The 14,648-nt window shown below is 39.2% G+C and overlaps 1 protein-coding gene across 4 annotated transcripts in view; it reads left to right on the top strand.

Annotated features, from left to right (window-relative positions):
- The window catches only part of Rnf216 (ring finger protein 216), a 137,631-nt gene that overhangs the window by 52,081 nt on the left and 70,902 nt on the right, over nucleotides 1-14,648 (top strand). For all 4 annotated transcript variants that reach the window (XR_007341314.1, XM_015502026.2, XM_015502025.2 and 1 more), the window contains 4 exons: nucleotides 1,486-1,536; nucleotides 2,290-2,427; nucleotides 6,097-6,245; nucleotides 6,742-6,820. Coding sequence is in view for 3 of the 4 variants with exons in the window: in XM_015502026.2 (XP_015357512.1) it covers nucleotides 1,486-1,536; nucleotides 2,290-2,427; nucleotides 6,097-6,245; nucleotides 6,742-6,820 (417 nt within the window). In the remaining variant the exon portion in view is untranslated. The remainder of the gene's footprint in view (nucleotides 1-1,485; nucleotides 1,537-2,289; nucleotides 2,428-6,096; nucleotides 6,246-6,741; nucleotides 6,821-14,648) is intronic.

The raw sequence follows: 14,648 nt of genomic DNA, 5'->3' as shown, positions 1-14,648 counted from the left end.
TTTCTAACACAGTGAAGTGTTCTAGATTCAACTTGTGCTTTCTGTGACTTGGCTGGATCTGGAATCAACAATTTCTCCGAAGTATTTTAATTTATTTACTAGGAATTTCATGCTGAGATTTCTATTTAAAACTTGATTTACAGGGTTTTTTTTTTTAACTTTAATTTTTTGTTTGTATTACTTCTTTACTAAAAATCTTGGTTCTTAATAACATAATTCTTATGAAATTGTATCATTAATAATATAAAATGAACCAGGCACGGTGGCACACACCTGTAGTCCCAGCTATTGGAGCTGAGGCAGGGGGTTGCTTGTGCCCGGGAGTTCCAGGCCAGCCTGGGCAGTGTTAGCAAGATCAAGAACAAATGTGATCATGCCATTAACTTGGTGAACAGTTAAGTTTGTTTCTGCTTATTTTCAGCTTTCATTGAATTGTCTTTTTTTTTAGTCTTATTTTGTTCTTCAATTTTGTAAAATTATCCTGACTCTTCCCGCATGTGCTCTCACTCCCCCATATCTAGACATTCTTGTTAGGTTTTTGTTAACAGTGGTGATTTTGAAACAGGGTCTTGGCATATTGTCTGAGCTGGGCTTCAACTTGTAATTCTCCAGCCTCAACTTCCCCAGTTGAGGTGGGTGTGCCACCACATCCAGCTTTCTTACTCATATTTCCTTATTTTATGTAAAAGCAAATATGTGTATGTATTGACATATGTATTTTATTTGCCTTTTTTTTTTTTCCTTTTGCTGTGCTGGGAATCGACGTAAGGGCCCCACACATGCTAGGCAAGTCTCTGAGATACATTCCCCAACTCCCTCTTTCTTATCCAAAAGGAATCACACTCCTCTGCCCCTGCTTTTTTCACTTAGTCATATATCCTGGCAGTCACATCGCAGCAATCCACAGAGATTTACTTTTTTTTTTTTTTTTTTTAAACTGCCTAGTACCCCATTATCTGTAGTACCAGAGTTTATTCAGACAATTTCCTATTGTTGGATGTTCAGATTTTTTTCCCCAGGTTTTTGGTGTTAAAAATATTACGATAAATAAGCTTGTGTATGCATCTTTTCATATTTCTACCCAAGGGTATCTTTGGGCCAGACCCCTAAAAGTGTCATTGTGAATCTGTGCCAAGTTCCCTTCCATCATGGTTGTACTATTTTATGCTCTTACCAGTAACATGCCTGAGTGCCTGGTACCTTGTGAAATCACCAAGAAAGTATATCATACTTGGTTTTGACTTGTTTAGTTTTTTTGTTTGCTTATGCTGTTCTTTGCTATTCACAAGTATTTTATGTATCAATCTTTTCCAATATTCACTATGTGAATTTATTTTCAGGTAACATTTTAAACTATTTAATTATGTAACTGAAGAGATACCTATTAATAATAGATGTATGCTTATGAAAGTAAATATTAAATGTTTTTATCATCTTTACTAAATTTGTATCTGCATATATAATTTTTTTGTTGTTGTTCCTTAGCATGAAGACTTTTTGCTTGCTCTGCAGATGAATGAAGAACAATATCAGAAGGTATTTTGAAATCTCACCTAATTCATTTATTCTGGGTGTTCTTGTGCACTTTCTCTTTTTTAATAACATTTCTTCAATGTCTTGAAGGCAGACTTGTCCTGAATAACCTTCTGTTGATCTGCCAAGTTTGCAGTTTACCCAATTACTTTGAGGTACATGAACTAATAGTGTAGCCTGAATCAGAATTGAAGGGAAGATAGTGATGGAGATGTTCTTATTATAGAACATAATCAGGAATCCAGTACATAGAGTGTAAAGAAAAATGTAGACCTCAGAAAGCACTTAGAGTTGGTGGGAAGGCCTTGGACCAGGGATGTTCTATGTGATATCTTCCATCTTACATAGTGGCCTTTTCTAGCAGAGCTAAGAATGGGCTGGTAGCTGGATCCTTTCTTGCAATGAAGAATTAGATCCTGGTATGTTACTTGAGATTGGTGCTTTAGTTAGCTTGTATTTTTTATTTTGAGAAAGGGTCTCACTGAGTTGCTGAGGTTGGTCTCAAACTTATAATCCTCCTGCCTCAGTCTCCAGAGTTGCTGGAAAGCTCACTGTCTCTAGCCATGGCATCCTAATCTGGGTTTAGATGGCAGAAAACAGCTCATTGTTGTTTCATGGCTCCTGGGGGTTGCTTTTGACCTCATAGTGTATGCTGGGGTAGGAAGGCTTAAGAAGATAGGAAACAAGTCCTCCCCTAGACTCTAGTGTGAGTGTGTGGGGGTGTTGGGCATTCACATGTGTCTCTGTGGCCTATAGGATGGCCAGCTAATTGAGTGCCGCTGCTGCTATGGGGAGTTTCCATTCGAGGAGCTGACACAATGTGCTGATGCTCACTTGTTCTGCAAAGAATGTCTCATCAGATATGCCCAAGAGGCTGTCTTTGGATCTGGAAAGGTAAGAAATGTAGAACTGTGTAATACCCATACATAGGAAATAGTCACACACTCAGGTAACCACGCTGATAGACCAGGAGTTTTGCTGGGGTGAGTAGAATTCTATCAGTGTGTTAATATATGCATAATTTGATTTGTGTGATTATGTTGGTTCTAGGCACAACAGTCTTCGGGGAATGATAGGACTCTTTCATGCCCCAGGCCCTGCCCCACCTTCCTGTTCACAGTCAGTGGGATGAACCAGAGGGAGAATGACCTATTTGAACACAGGAGAGAATGTTAGTGGGTTTTATGCATGTTTTAAAGGATTTTATAGTTGGATTAAAATATATATATTCTAGTAACTATTTTATACAAGATCATATTTCTCTGACTGGGTTTAGTTTCTTTTAACACCAGCATAAGGCAATCTGGAAAGGAGTTTTATATTTTTTATACCACTAATATTAATGGTGTCTTATTCCAGCAGCAACAGAAAAACTAACACAGTCATTTAAAATGAGGCCTTTTTAATCATGAGTGATAAAAGATACACCAGCATGTAGCATATTTCCTAAAGCTACACTGAGAAATTGCCCTTACGTGTCAAATATCAGTTTACTCTTGAGACAAATTCAAATTGAGAAACACTCTACAAGATTACTGACCAGTACTCTTCAAAAGAACCAAGGTCGTGAAAGACCAACAAATACTGAGTCACTGTCTCTGAGGATATAGAGGGAAAACAGACTCAACCTTAGGTCTTCCACTGTACATTTGCAGATCATTTTTGTGACCCCAAAATAAGTGGGGATTTCTCCTCACCAGCAGGCAAGCAAGTAGTCAGTTTAGTGGACACCAGCTGGATATCCTCTTAAGTCATTTGAATTGTGTCTACTTAGAGATAGTTTCAAGTCCCACAGGTTAAGATGCTCGGTACTCAATATCAAACACCAGTTGAAAGTTCAGGCCTCCAGCACTTCTGACCAACTGACTGCAAATTGGAGTTCCCATGATCAATACCTCAGGCTCAATTAATTCACTTGAGCCAGCTTGTTGATCTCAGGGAAGCTCTAACTTACATTGACCAATGTATTATAAAGGATAATTGTAAGGGATACCAGTAAACAGCCAGATAGAGGGATACATAGACAATGTCCCAATCACAGGAGCTTCTGTCTACATGGAATTTGAATGTACCACCTTCCCAGAATATAGTTGAGTTCTTGTTCACCTGCCTATCAGTTTCCATGTGCCCAGCTGTCCAGAAGCCCTCCAAATCCTGTTCTTTGAGTTTTTATGACGACTTCATTACTTCATTGCATAGAAGCAAATGAAGCGTAGACAATCTTGTAGAAATGTGATGGGAAGAAAAAGCATGCTCTATTGCTAATAGACTGAGTGGTGAGACCCAACAAACCCTGGCAGTGCAGATTCTTCTTGGTGTGTATGCAGTGTGCCTTCATTCCAGATAAGGGACAGGACTTACAATCTGAAATAGGGGTCTTACGATCTGCTAACAGAAAAAAGTACGTCAGAGCATTTCTTTGCAGTCAACTTTTACAAAGAAAGGTCTGGAAGGATTAAGAGTATATTTTTAAATCTATGACTAGCCTTGAGGAAGAGAAGTTCTGATTTCTCTAACTTGCTGTGGAGGTGAGGGAAAATAGGTGAACAGAGGGTAAGAGATCAGACAAGAGATAGACTGTTTTTTGAGGGTTTTTGTTTGTTTGTTTTTTGGTGTCTTGTTTTTGGCACCAGGGATTGAACTCAGGGGCACTTAACCACTGAGTCTCATCCCGAGCCCTTTTTTTGTATTTATTTAGAGACGGTCTCACTGAATTGTTTAGGACCTTGCTAAGTTGCTGGGATTGGCTTTGAACTTGAGATCCCCCTGCCTCAGCCTTCCAAGCTGCTGGGATTATAGCACCTGGCTGAGAGACTGCTTTCTGAGGGCAGAAGTGCTCCAACATTGTAACAGAAGACTGTCTTTCACCTTTATTGCTCTGAAATTATTTCAGAGCTGCTTTAGGAACTAAGGACAAAAGGCCAACTACCTTATAATTCTGGTCAAACTACCTTATAGTTCTTGTCATTTAGGAAATAAAAAGGGCCAAGGGAACCATGGATAAAAACCAGAATGTGTAGCTATCACACTAACACAGGTTGGAAGAGGCAAAGAACACATGGCAACTAGAGGTTATGAGGGATCCTAGACCAAAAAAGACAATATTGGAAAACCTAATGAAGTAGAAGTAAAGACTTGCTTAGTTAAGAGGATTGTACCACTGTTAGCTTCTGATTTTAAGTGTGATGTGTTTTGTATACAACTTTAACTTCAGGAAAAGTGATTAAAGAGGATTCAGGAACTTTGTACTATTTTTGCAACTTCTTAAAAGTCTAACGTTATTTGAAAATAAAAAAGATTTTGTTTTTCAAAAAGCATGATTTTTTAGAGTCTAGCAGAAAGCATTGGCCCTTGGGCCTCCCACTTATAATTGCCTGCATAATCTTGAGAATTGCTGTGAACATTAAATGAGATCATGTGTTTAAAGAGTGTATTTTCCTGGGTTCGATTCCCCAGCACCACAAAAAAAAAAAAATTCTGACACATCATAAATGCTTCCTAGATCTTAGCTGTATTTTTTAAATTGTTTATTTATTGCTGGGGATTTAACCCAGGGGCACCTTACCGCTGAGCTATATCCCCATCACTTTTTTATTTTTTATTTTGAGACAGGGTCTCACTAAATTGCTTAGTGCCTCACTAATTTGCTAAGATTGTCCTCAAACTTGTGATCCTCCTGCCTTGTTCCCAAGTCACTCAAATTATAGGTGTACACTCAACACCCGGCAACTATATTTTAAGGTGCCTTTTCTCATATGTCTGATTTGTTGTGTCTGTCTTTCCTGTTGAAAATGTTCCTCGGATGGCTAAGCTTTTCTTTCATATTAAAGAGTTGTTTGGAAGCTGTTTGAGTAGTGAGGATTATAGGCTGGTGAATTTGACTGTAGGTGCCTGGATAGCCTGTTAGCATTTTGTGTTGCGAACCTTAAATGACACTCTTAGGTCTCTCTACCAGATTTGGGTGTGGATCCTGTCCAGCAGGTGTGAGACCACATTCCAACATCCTAGAGCTGAGTGGGAGGCAGGAGCTGGAGAATTCCCTGTTCAGTGTGCAGGCTTCACAAATCCTGAGTTTAGGCCACACCTTAGCAATGCCTTTCTCTGGGAGTCTCCTGGTTCCATCTAAAGGGAGTTGGAACTGAAGGCCAAAACAATTCCCCCACTTCTTGATTTTTTCTACCCTTTCCCCACCCTTCTATCTTCCTGGGGCATCTCCTGCTTTTTAGGATTTATAGAGGGAATCAGCATGCTTCTGACCAGCATCTCCCTTTCAGATACTTATCTGAGAACTTCCTCCTTCCACCCACTAAGCCATATACCCTCCACCTTCCATCTTCTTGGATTGTGATTTACACTGCTAGATGGACTTTGTGTTTTTGTTTCATTTTGTCCTTATTGGAGTGTGATTTCTCATAGAGACAGGAGGCAGAGAGATCTTCATTCTGCCACTTCATTCTTTCACTTAACTATTGTTTGCCTTCTGTTGAAAGATTCATTTAACCTCTGAGGTTTTTTTTACTGACGACTTGCTTGACTTTTCTTTTTTCTTTGCCTACTTTCTAGTCAGAGCTCAGCTGCATGGAAGGCAGCTGCACATGTTCATTCCCAACCAGTGAACTAGAGAAAGTGCTTCCCCAGACCATCCTGTATAAATATTATGAGCGAAAAGCTGAAGAGGAAGTTGCTGCAGCCTATGCTGATGAGCTTGTCAGGTGAGTTTTTAGTCAGCTCTTTCCCAAATATGAAGGCTGCCCTGAGCATCAGGTGGAGGAAATTATGTAACAAAGCTATATCTTCCAGGTTTCCTGGCTTTTCTTATAGAGACATAAGATAGTCAATCAATTTTATTAATGGAAAAAAATCTATAGAACAATTTTTTATCTACTATCCTTACTCTTCCTCATAATCTTCTGGCCTGTAAGTATAGTCATCACGACCTGGGTTGGAGAAAAAGTGACACATGCAAGGATTCTTATAAAAGTTGGAATATGTTTATTGAGTGGCTGACAATGAGTTGGGACCTAGAAAGCTGTTCTTTGTAATGGCTCTACACCTTTCATAATCAAGAGAGGTTCAATCCACATTTTACCGAAAACTGAAGAGTTAAAAAACAATAAACTGTCCAGCTCAAAACTCCATTTTAAGGGAATAGTCCCATGAAACCTAATCAGGTGTTAATATTCTGAGTAGTTCTACTTTTGATTCCAGGTGCCCCTCCTGTAGCTTTCCTGCATTGTTGGACAGTGATGTGAAGAGGTTCAGCTGTCCTAATCCTCGCTGCCGAAAGGTAGGGAAACATTTTTTCCTACACAAGTATATTATGTGCTTTATATCTGTATGCCAGTACATGAGAAGGATTTGAGTGCTCTCCTTTTCATAAAAGCAAATGAAGATTGATACGTACTTTGTGAATGATTGTTGGTATGGTTATAGAGAAGGGTCCACTTGTGGAATTCCAGTTACAGTTAGCTCTGGATCCAAGTTGTATGTCATCAGATACTGTGATATAAACTATGAAGATCTGGATTTTTTTTTTTTCTTCTACTGGGTCATTATTTTTCTTGCTTGCCCTTTTCTCTGCTTCTGCTCAGCTCCCCACCCCTACTCTCTTGCCATCCAAACACACACATACCTCCTGCCATTTTCCATGTCCTAGAGACACTTCTTTGAAAAATCTAGTCATCATGGTAATGTCTCTGTCATGTCTGGTAGGTTTTAACTTGTTTTCCTCATTCAAATTAACTATTATCATGTGAGACCAGAGCTATCTAATCACCTTATTTCTACAAATCTTTCTTCTCTAACTCAGCTCCTACTTTTTGAACTAAGAATGTCTTAAAATTTATGAACTATTTATAAGCCAGTTAAAAGTTTTCATGAATATTGGCCATTCACATAGACAGATTAGAAAAATTTAACCATTTTTCTAAAACCATGTGATTAGAGTTGAACATTGTAGTATCCTGGAGAGAATGAAGAAATTGAAGTAGAAATTGGAGAATAAAGAAAATTTTATTCCTTTTTTTTTTTTTTAAATACACGACAGTGGAATGTATTACAATTCTTATTACACATATAGAGCACAATTTTTCATATCTTTGTATAAAGTATGTTCATGCAATTTATGTCTTTATATTTTTTTTTGCATTACAATTCTTACTACACATATATACCACAATTTTTCATATCTCTATTTGTATATAAAGTAGGTTAACACCCAATTCATGTCTTTATACATGTACTTTGGTTAATGATGTCCATCACATTCCGCCTTCTTTGCTAATCCCCTGCCTTCTCCCTTCTCCTCCCTCCCCTCTTCCCTATTTAGAATTCATCTGTTTGTCCCATGTTCCCCCTCCCTACCCCACTATGAGTCAGCCTCCTTATATCAGAGAAAACATTCGGCATTTTATTCCTTTTGTTTTCAACATGAGTATTTCTGTACAAAATTTGTTTGTGTTCTTACAAGTGATGTGATTATTTGATAATTTTTTTCCACCCCAGTCTGTTTTATAATAATTGTCCCAATAGTCTCTGGCATCTTGGAACTAAGAAAGCATGGTAACTATGCCCTTGTGTGAGTCTAGTGTGTCAGGCACTGGATGCTACAAAAGGCAATTCATGAACAGGGGAAACATAGCCAAAGGAAGGAATGGGTAAGAGGAGGAGTGAAAGTGGAGGAATATTTTAGGCCCCACGAAGCAGTGACAGCTTGGGACATTGGTTGATATCAGGAATATAAAGGAGGCTCATGAGCTGCGTGGGAGCAAAGCCATGCAGGACCTTGAGCATCATTCTGAGATTGGAGGCAGCACTAAAATATCAGGAAGATTTGTTTGGCTGTTGAGGAGTTCAGGTAAGAAATGTACATTACTGCTACCTTCTCCGGGGTCTTCATAAATTGCTTAGAAGGAGCTAGGAGCTGGGAGCTATGTTCCCTAGTGTTATTTCAAGTAAAATAGGCCAGTGAAAGTACTAATATGCAATTTTGAAGACCAAAGAGGAGGAGGCCACTATTCTCCAAAGATATTTAGAAACAGCCTAAAGGCACACATGAATCTGAAACAGCATCCAGTGAGTGTGTTTAGAATATCAACTTGAGATGTTAGTGGGAGCTTTCAAACAGCTCTTAAGAACTCAGAAAAGAACACCAAATATTCTTTCTCTCAGTAGAAGGAATATACATGCCCGGGAGGTGGGCATTTAGGTTTTTTTTGTTTGTTTGGTATTTTTTTTGGACAGTGTGTGCACAGGTGAGCAGGTTGCTTTCATAAAAAGCTATTGAGAACAGATGTGGAAGTAGCACAGGCACACACACTGTCACCCACTCACTCACTCACACACTCTCAGCATTGCACTCCCCCAGCTCAGTACAGAATGAACAGTAGGAAATTCCTTACACATGCTTCTCCCTGGGGAGGGGAAGAGTTGAAGCATAAGTTCAGCATTCTATCTTTTCAGGAGTCTGCCCAGGACATTTTTCTTGTCTCAAACAAGTCAGTGCTAATGGGACTGAGCAGCTTGTGCTGCTCCAGAGGACTAGTAGACAGTGCCCAATATACCATGGAGATTTCTCTTCTTGGGTGATGGATAAAAGAAAAGGGAAGAGTGGATCATATGCCCAGAGTTCTAGCTTTTCCAGGGAATGCTTAAGAGACTGGTTTCTGTCTTACCAAACTCAAGTGCTATCAGGACTCAACATATTGTAGATGCCTGGGAGCTGGATGACTTAAAAGAACTCCAGGGATTCTACAGTACCTCAGACCAAACATGAGACAAAGCAGGAGTTTATATATTCTTAGATGGAGTTTAGGGGGAGGTTGGGGAAACAAACCTAAAACCTCATTAATTGCCCATTTACATGTACTAATTCAAGACAGTGCATCCACAGAAAAGGTTTGAGAGGCCTCCAGAATCAATCAAGGTACATGGGTGAAGGTTTTTCCTTATCTAAAGTTAAGTTTATAAAGACTGGGTGAAGTGGGTGAAGTGGCTGTTTTTCCAAATGTGCAGATCCAAACACAAAAGTAATAAGGCTGACCTACAAAAAGAGAGAAGCATGGCCCAGCCAAACAAGCAAAATAAAATTTTAGAAACTGATATATATGAATTACCTGACCAAAAATATTTTTCAATGTAACATCATAAAGGTGGTCAGCAAGCTTAAGAAAGTCTTGTGTAAACAAAATGAGAATATCAACAAAGAGACAGAAAATATCAAAGAGAACCAGACTTGGAAGCTGAAGAATAAGAACCCAATTGAAGAACCCACTAGAACAATTCAGTAGCAGATTTGATTAAGCAAAAGAAAGAATCAACAGAGTTGACGACAGGTCATTTGAAATTACCCAGGACAAGGAACAAAAAGAAGATATCAGGCTATAATCCCATCTTAAGTTGAGGAACGTCTATAGACATACAGAATTCTGCAGTATGTATAGTTATGCATAAATCACTATCTGGTATAGAGTTTAAAATACATAAAATAGTATTAATAGATACATAATACAAGAAGATGTAACTTGTGATTAATAACAGTGTGGGGAGGGCTAGGGATATAGCTCAGTTGGTAATGTTTGCCTAGCATGTACAGGCCCTGGGTTCAATCCCCGGCACCACCAAAAACAAAAACAAAAAACTGTGAGTATATGTAAAAGGTGGACACTTCGCACTTCCTTTGTACAAAGGTTCAGTGATTGAAATAGTATAGTACTTGCGTGAAGACAGACATATATGGATCAATGAAGCATAATAGAAAACCCAAAAAATCAATCCACACATTTATGGTCAGCTAATCTTTGACAAGAGTGCCCTTATATACAATGTGGAAAGATAATCTCATCAATAAATGGTGCTGGGAAAATGGGATATCCACTTGAAAAAGAATGAAATTGGACCTTATTGTTTACCATTCACAAAATCAACTAAAAATGGACTAAATGGAAAAAAAAAAAAGGAAAAACTACCATGTTGGACTTGGCACTGATTTCTTAGTTATGACACCAAAAACAAAGAAGTGGAAGCAAAAATAGGGGAATCAACTCTTCCCCTCCCCAGTGAGACTACAGCAAACTAAAAGACTTCTGTGCAACAAAAGTACGAACATCACCCATGGAGAGCCATTAAAATCCTTTGAGATCAGAGGATCTGTTCTGTTCATTGCGACATCATTTGTAATTGACATATGACAAACAAATGTCCATTGACAGATGAATGGTTAAAAATGTGGCATATATGCATGATAGGATATTATTCAGTCTTACAAAAGGAAATTCTGTCATAGTACAATACAGGCGAGTCTTGAATATATTATGCTGAGTGAAATTAGCCAGTCACAAAAGGGCAAATATTGCATAGTTCCATTCGTGTACAGTATCTAAAACAGATCAGAATAACGGCTTCCAGTGGCTGGAAGGAAGGGAAATGGAGAGTTGCTGTGCATTTGATAGCTTCATTTAGACAAGATGAAAAAGCTCTAGACATCTTCTGTACAGCATTTTGTTTCTGGTTGGCAGTACTTTACTCTTAAAAGTTTGTTTATAGGGTAAGGTATGTGGTGTGTTTTTTAATCATAATTTTTTGCCAAGATGGATGTGCAACATGAGCAAGAAACGTTTCTGTTTAGTGCTTTGGAGGTTTGAGTTTATCCCAGCAGCATAACTTAGCACACCCCAAAAGATACAGATCCTGAGGACCAGAACTGGCTCTGAGGTTTAAGAAATGGAGCAGACTTGGTGGAATCGCAGACACAGGTTAGGTGGTGACAGGCTGAATGAGGGGTGGGATAAGGTCCAAGTGACTAACTCCTGCTTTGGACCACCACACAGATGATGGTGCTATTCACAAATCTGCAAATAGAATCAAAAGGATTTCAGGGGGAAAGAAAATTTAGTTTTGTTTTGGACATATTTGAGATTTCAGGGTGGATGTCTCCAGTTTGTGTCCCTGTCCCCACCAATCCCTGGCACAAACTAGGTGCTTAATGAATGTTTGCTATGTGATTAGACAACCAGAGTCTGGAGCAAAACCTAGGCTGGAGGGAGAGCTAGAAGTTTGGAGGCAGAAGCAGTGAAAGAAGGAAATAAGCAGATTACAAGAGCCCAGAAGGGAACAAAATTTTTTTTTTAATAATAATAATAATAATAATAATAAGACTGTTTTGGTTTTTTTTTTTTTTTTAGATTCTCCAAAATTTTACTGTTGTCACTTTTATCTTTAGTATTAATGATAAAAAAAATAAAGCTAATTATAGCAAAGGAGGAGAAATGTTTTTAAAAAATAGCCCAAAAAGGTGATTGCTGCCTCAGGAATGTTGGTTTGTGGTGCCTGAGCTCACTCAGTGTGTCCTTCATTTTTTTAATTCCAGACTCCCCCACTCCCCATTACTGGGGATGAATCCAGGAATGCTTTACCACTGAGCGGCATCCCCCGTCCTTTTTATCTTGAGACAGAGTCACTAAATTACTGAGGCTGGCCTTGAATTTGTAATCCTCCTGCCTCAGGCTCCTGAGTTGCTGGGATTACAAGTGTGCGCCACTGGCTATTAACATCATCTTATGGGGCTGGGGATGTGGCTCAAGCGGTAGCGCGCTCGCCTGGCATGCGTGCGGCCCGGGTTCGATCCTCAGCACCACATACAAACAAAGATGTTGTGTCCGCCAAAAACTAAGAAAATAAATATTAAAATTCTTAAAAAAAAAAAAAAAGAATATATGATTGGAAATACATTTAAAAAAAAAAATCATCTTATGCCTATTTTAGCAGTGTTTGCAGTGAAAAGTCGTCTTATGCCTATTTTAGCAGTGTTTGCAGTGAAAAGACTGCATCACAAGGCATTATAGATTATAGGACTTTGTATTTAAGAACTTGACTTAGACCTGTGAATAGCATTTACTTTCTAGGCTCCCTGTCTGCTGTTGCTGTAATGTCTGTACGGAAAATAGAAACCAGAGTGCAGAGAAGTAACCAAGCCACACCCTCCTCCTTTGTGAGCTGTGGAGTGAGATGCCACTAGGTGGCACTGATGCTCCATGAGAAAAGGGGTCTCTCCCCTATTGAATGTTTCAAAAGTACATATGTCAGCACAACTGTCTTGCAAGCAGAATTGACAGAATTCTTTTGGGCTTAGTGTTAAAGCAAACCACTACATGCTTTCAGAATTTAACATCAAAGATGGTAGTGTTGTTAGGGTGTCTGCTTTTTCCCTTTCATTTGTATAGATTACATGTATAACATTCCTCTTTTCAGCAAGATGGCTAAATGAACCATTAATCCTTAAGGATTCTGCATGTTTAAGAATTGAACTACTAGCTAATTTTGGCCCATGTAAGATGGAGGGCATCTGCTTTCTCATTATAGTGTCTTGCCAGTAATCTAAACTCCAGTTGGATTTCCAGGAACTTGTCACTCCCAGATGAGGTGTTTATATTAATACATTTTCTGGAGGAGAACTGCATGCCAGAATCCCTAAAGAATCAGACACTGCATATCTGATGAAATGGACAGAGGTAGTGTTTTATTGATATGGTGACATGCATTCCAAGCCCTCTGCTCCCTTGAGTGTTCTCAGATGAAGCATTCATCAGTTTGTTTTTAGCATGCTGCATTTAGGAATAGATTGGATATATTTGGTATGGGAAGAAGAATGGTAGATTTGAGAAATTTTGAGGAGGAGATTTGAAAGTGATGCTTCTGGAATATTTATTCTTCGAGTCAGACATTTTCCTATTGAATCTCTTTCTACCTTCCTAGAGCAATAACTTTGCTCTATAAACTCAGCAGTAAGTAGAACTTTCTGGGAAGTTAGCCAGAGCCATGAGTTAGAGGCTTAGGAAGCTAGAACTAAGGAAGAAAGACTATCAGATATGAGAGTTTAATCAAGGTAACTCAGGAACATCTGGTTTGGAATCTTTTCATGGAAATTGAGTGTAGTCACCCATCTTTTCCCAAGGTCACTTGTGTTTTTATTTGTCCTTTCCCACCTACTTAACTCTCCTCCCTGCTCATCTTTTTCTATCCTTTCCAGGTTCCATCTTGTTTTCTCTAACATTCAACATTATTAACTTTATCAAAATATAACCAAAATTCACATCTGTAACGAGCCAATTTGTTGCTAAAAAAACAAGCATCTGCAGCCGCCTGCAGTAGCTGAGTGGCTGTGTGAAGAGAATGTAAATGAGTCTGGACCAGCTGTCAGTGCCAGGGCAGCTCCACCTGTGATGGTGGACAGTTGGCAGTTATTAGCCTCACCGTAATGGGGGCCCAATCAGTCAGCCAATTCCTGTGCTAAGCCAGGCCTTCACATTAGAGATAAATGAAGATTGGTCCTCTTGTTCCTACTCTCAGAGAGGACTTTTATTCAGGAAGTAACATGGACAAGAAGAAGAACTAAACATCTGGGTGACAAAAGAGTGTTAATCCTGAATGAGGGCTCATTTACTAGAGTGGAATTCCATGCTGCATGATGTAAGTCAGCAGAGGAGGAGAGTGGGGTGGGAATTCTTTATCATGGAATATGGCCTGCCCTAATCCTCAAAAGGTGAGACCCTTCCTTTGGTTCCCAAAGAGACCCACTAGAAAGCTTCAATTTAGGACTCGTGATGATAACCACTGCAGCTCCATTATGGAGGGTGCCTAACAGAGCCCTCAACTCACACTCTTTCCTTCAGATACCATAAAAATAGATACTTATGCTTGATAGGTGATATAGGTGGTAGAGCTGAGAACTCAAGTGGAAGCCTCCTTGCCCCCAGATCACCCCAGAGTGCATCCCAGGCACCATCCCTTGAGCCATCTTCCTATCAGACAACAGAGCAGAGCCAGCATCCATGGCAAGGAGTTGTCAGAATTTCATTCTGTTTTCATTAAGTTTCCAGTTTTGTAAAGTCCCTGTAGTAAATAACACTGTGCATCTGTGCCTTATGGACTTCTTGATCCTGAAACAGTTTTGGTTGGTGATTACACATGAGCACATCCATTTCCCCTTACATAACATCTTCATCCTTAAACACAGGTTTGAGAACATGGTCACCTTAGCAGGTGATGTTTCAAAAAAGAAAAAAGCAACAAAATGCAAATACCACTTACCCCTCTTCCTATCCTGCCTTCCCAGTAGA

This window comes from Marmota marmota, unplaced genomic scaffold, assembly GCF_001458135.2.
Source record: "Marmota marmota marmota unplaced genomic scaffold, marMar, whole genome shotgun sequence".
NCBI lineage: Eukaryota > Metazoa > Chordata > Mammalia > Rodentia > Sciuridae > Marmota > Marmota marmota.
This window is presented reverse-complemented; position numbering and strand designations above follow the sequence as displayed.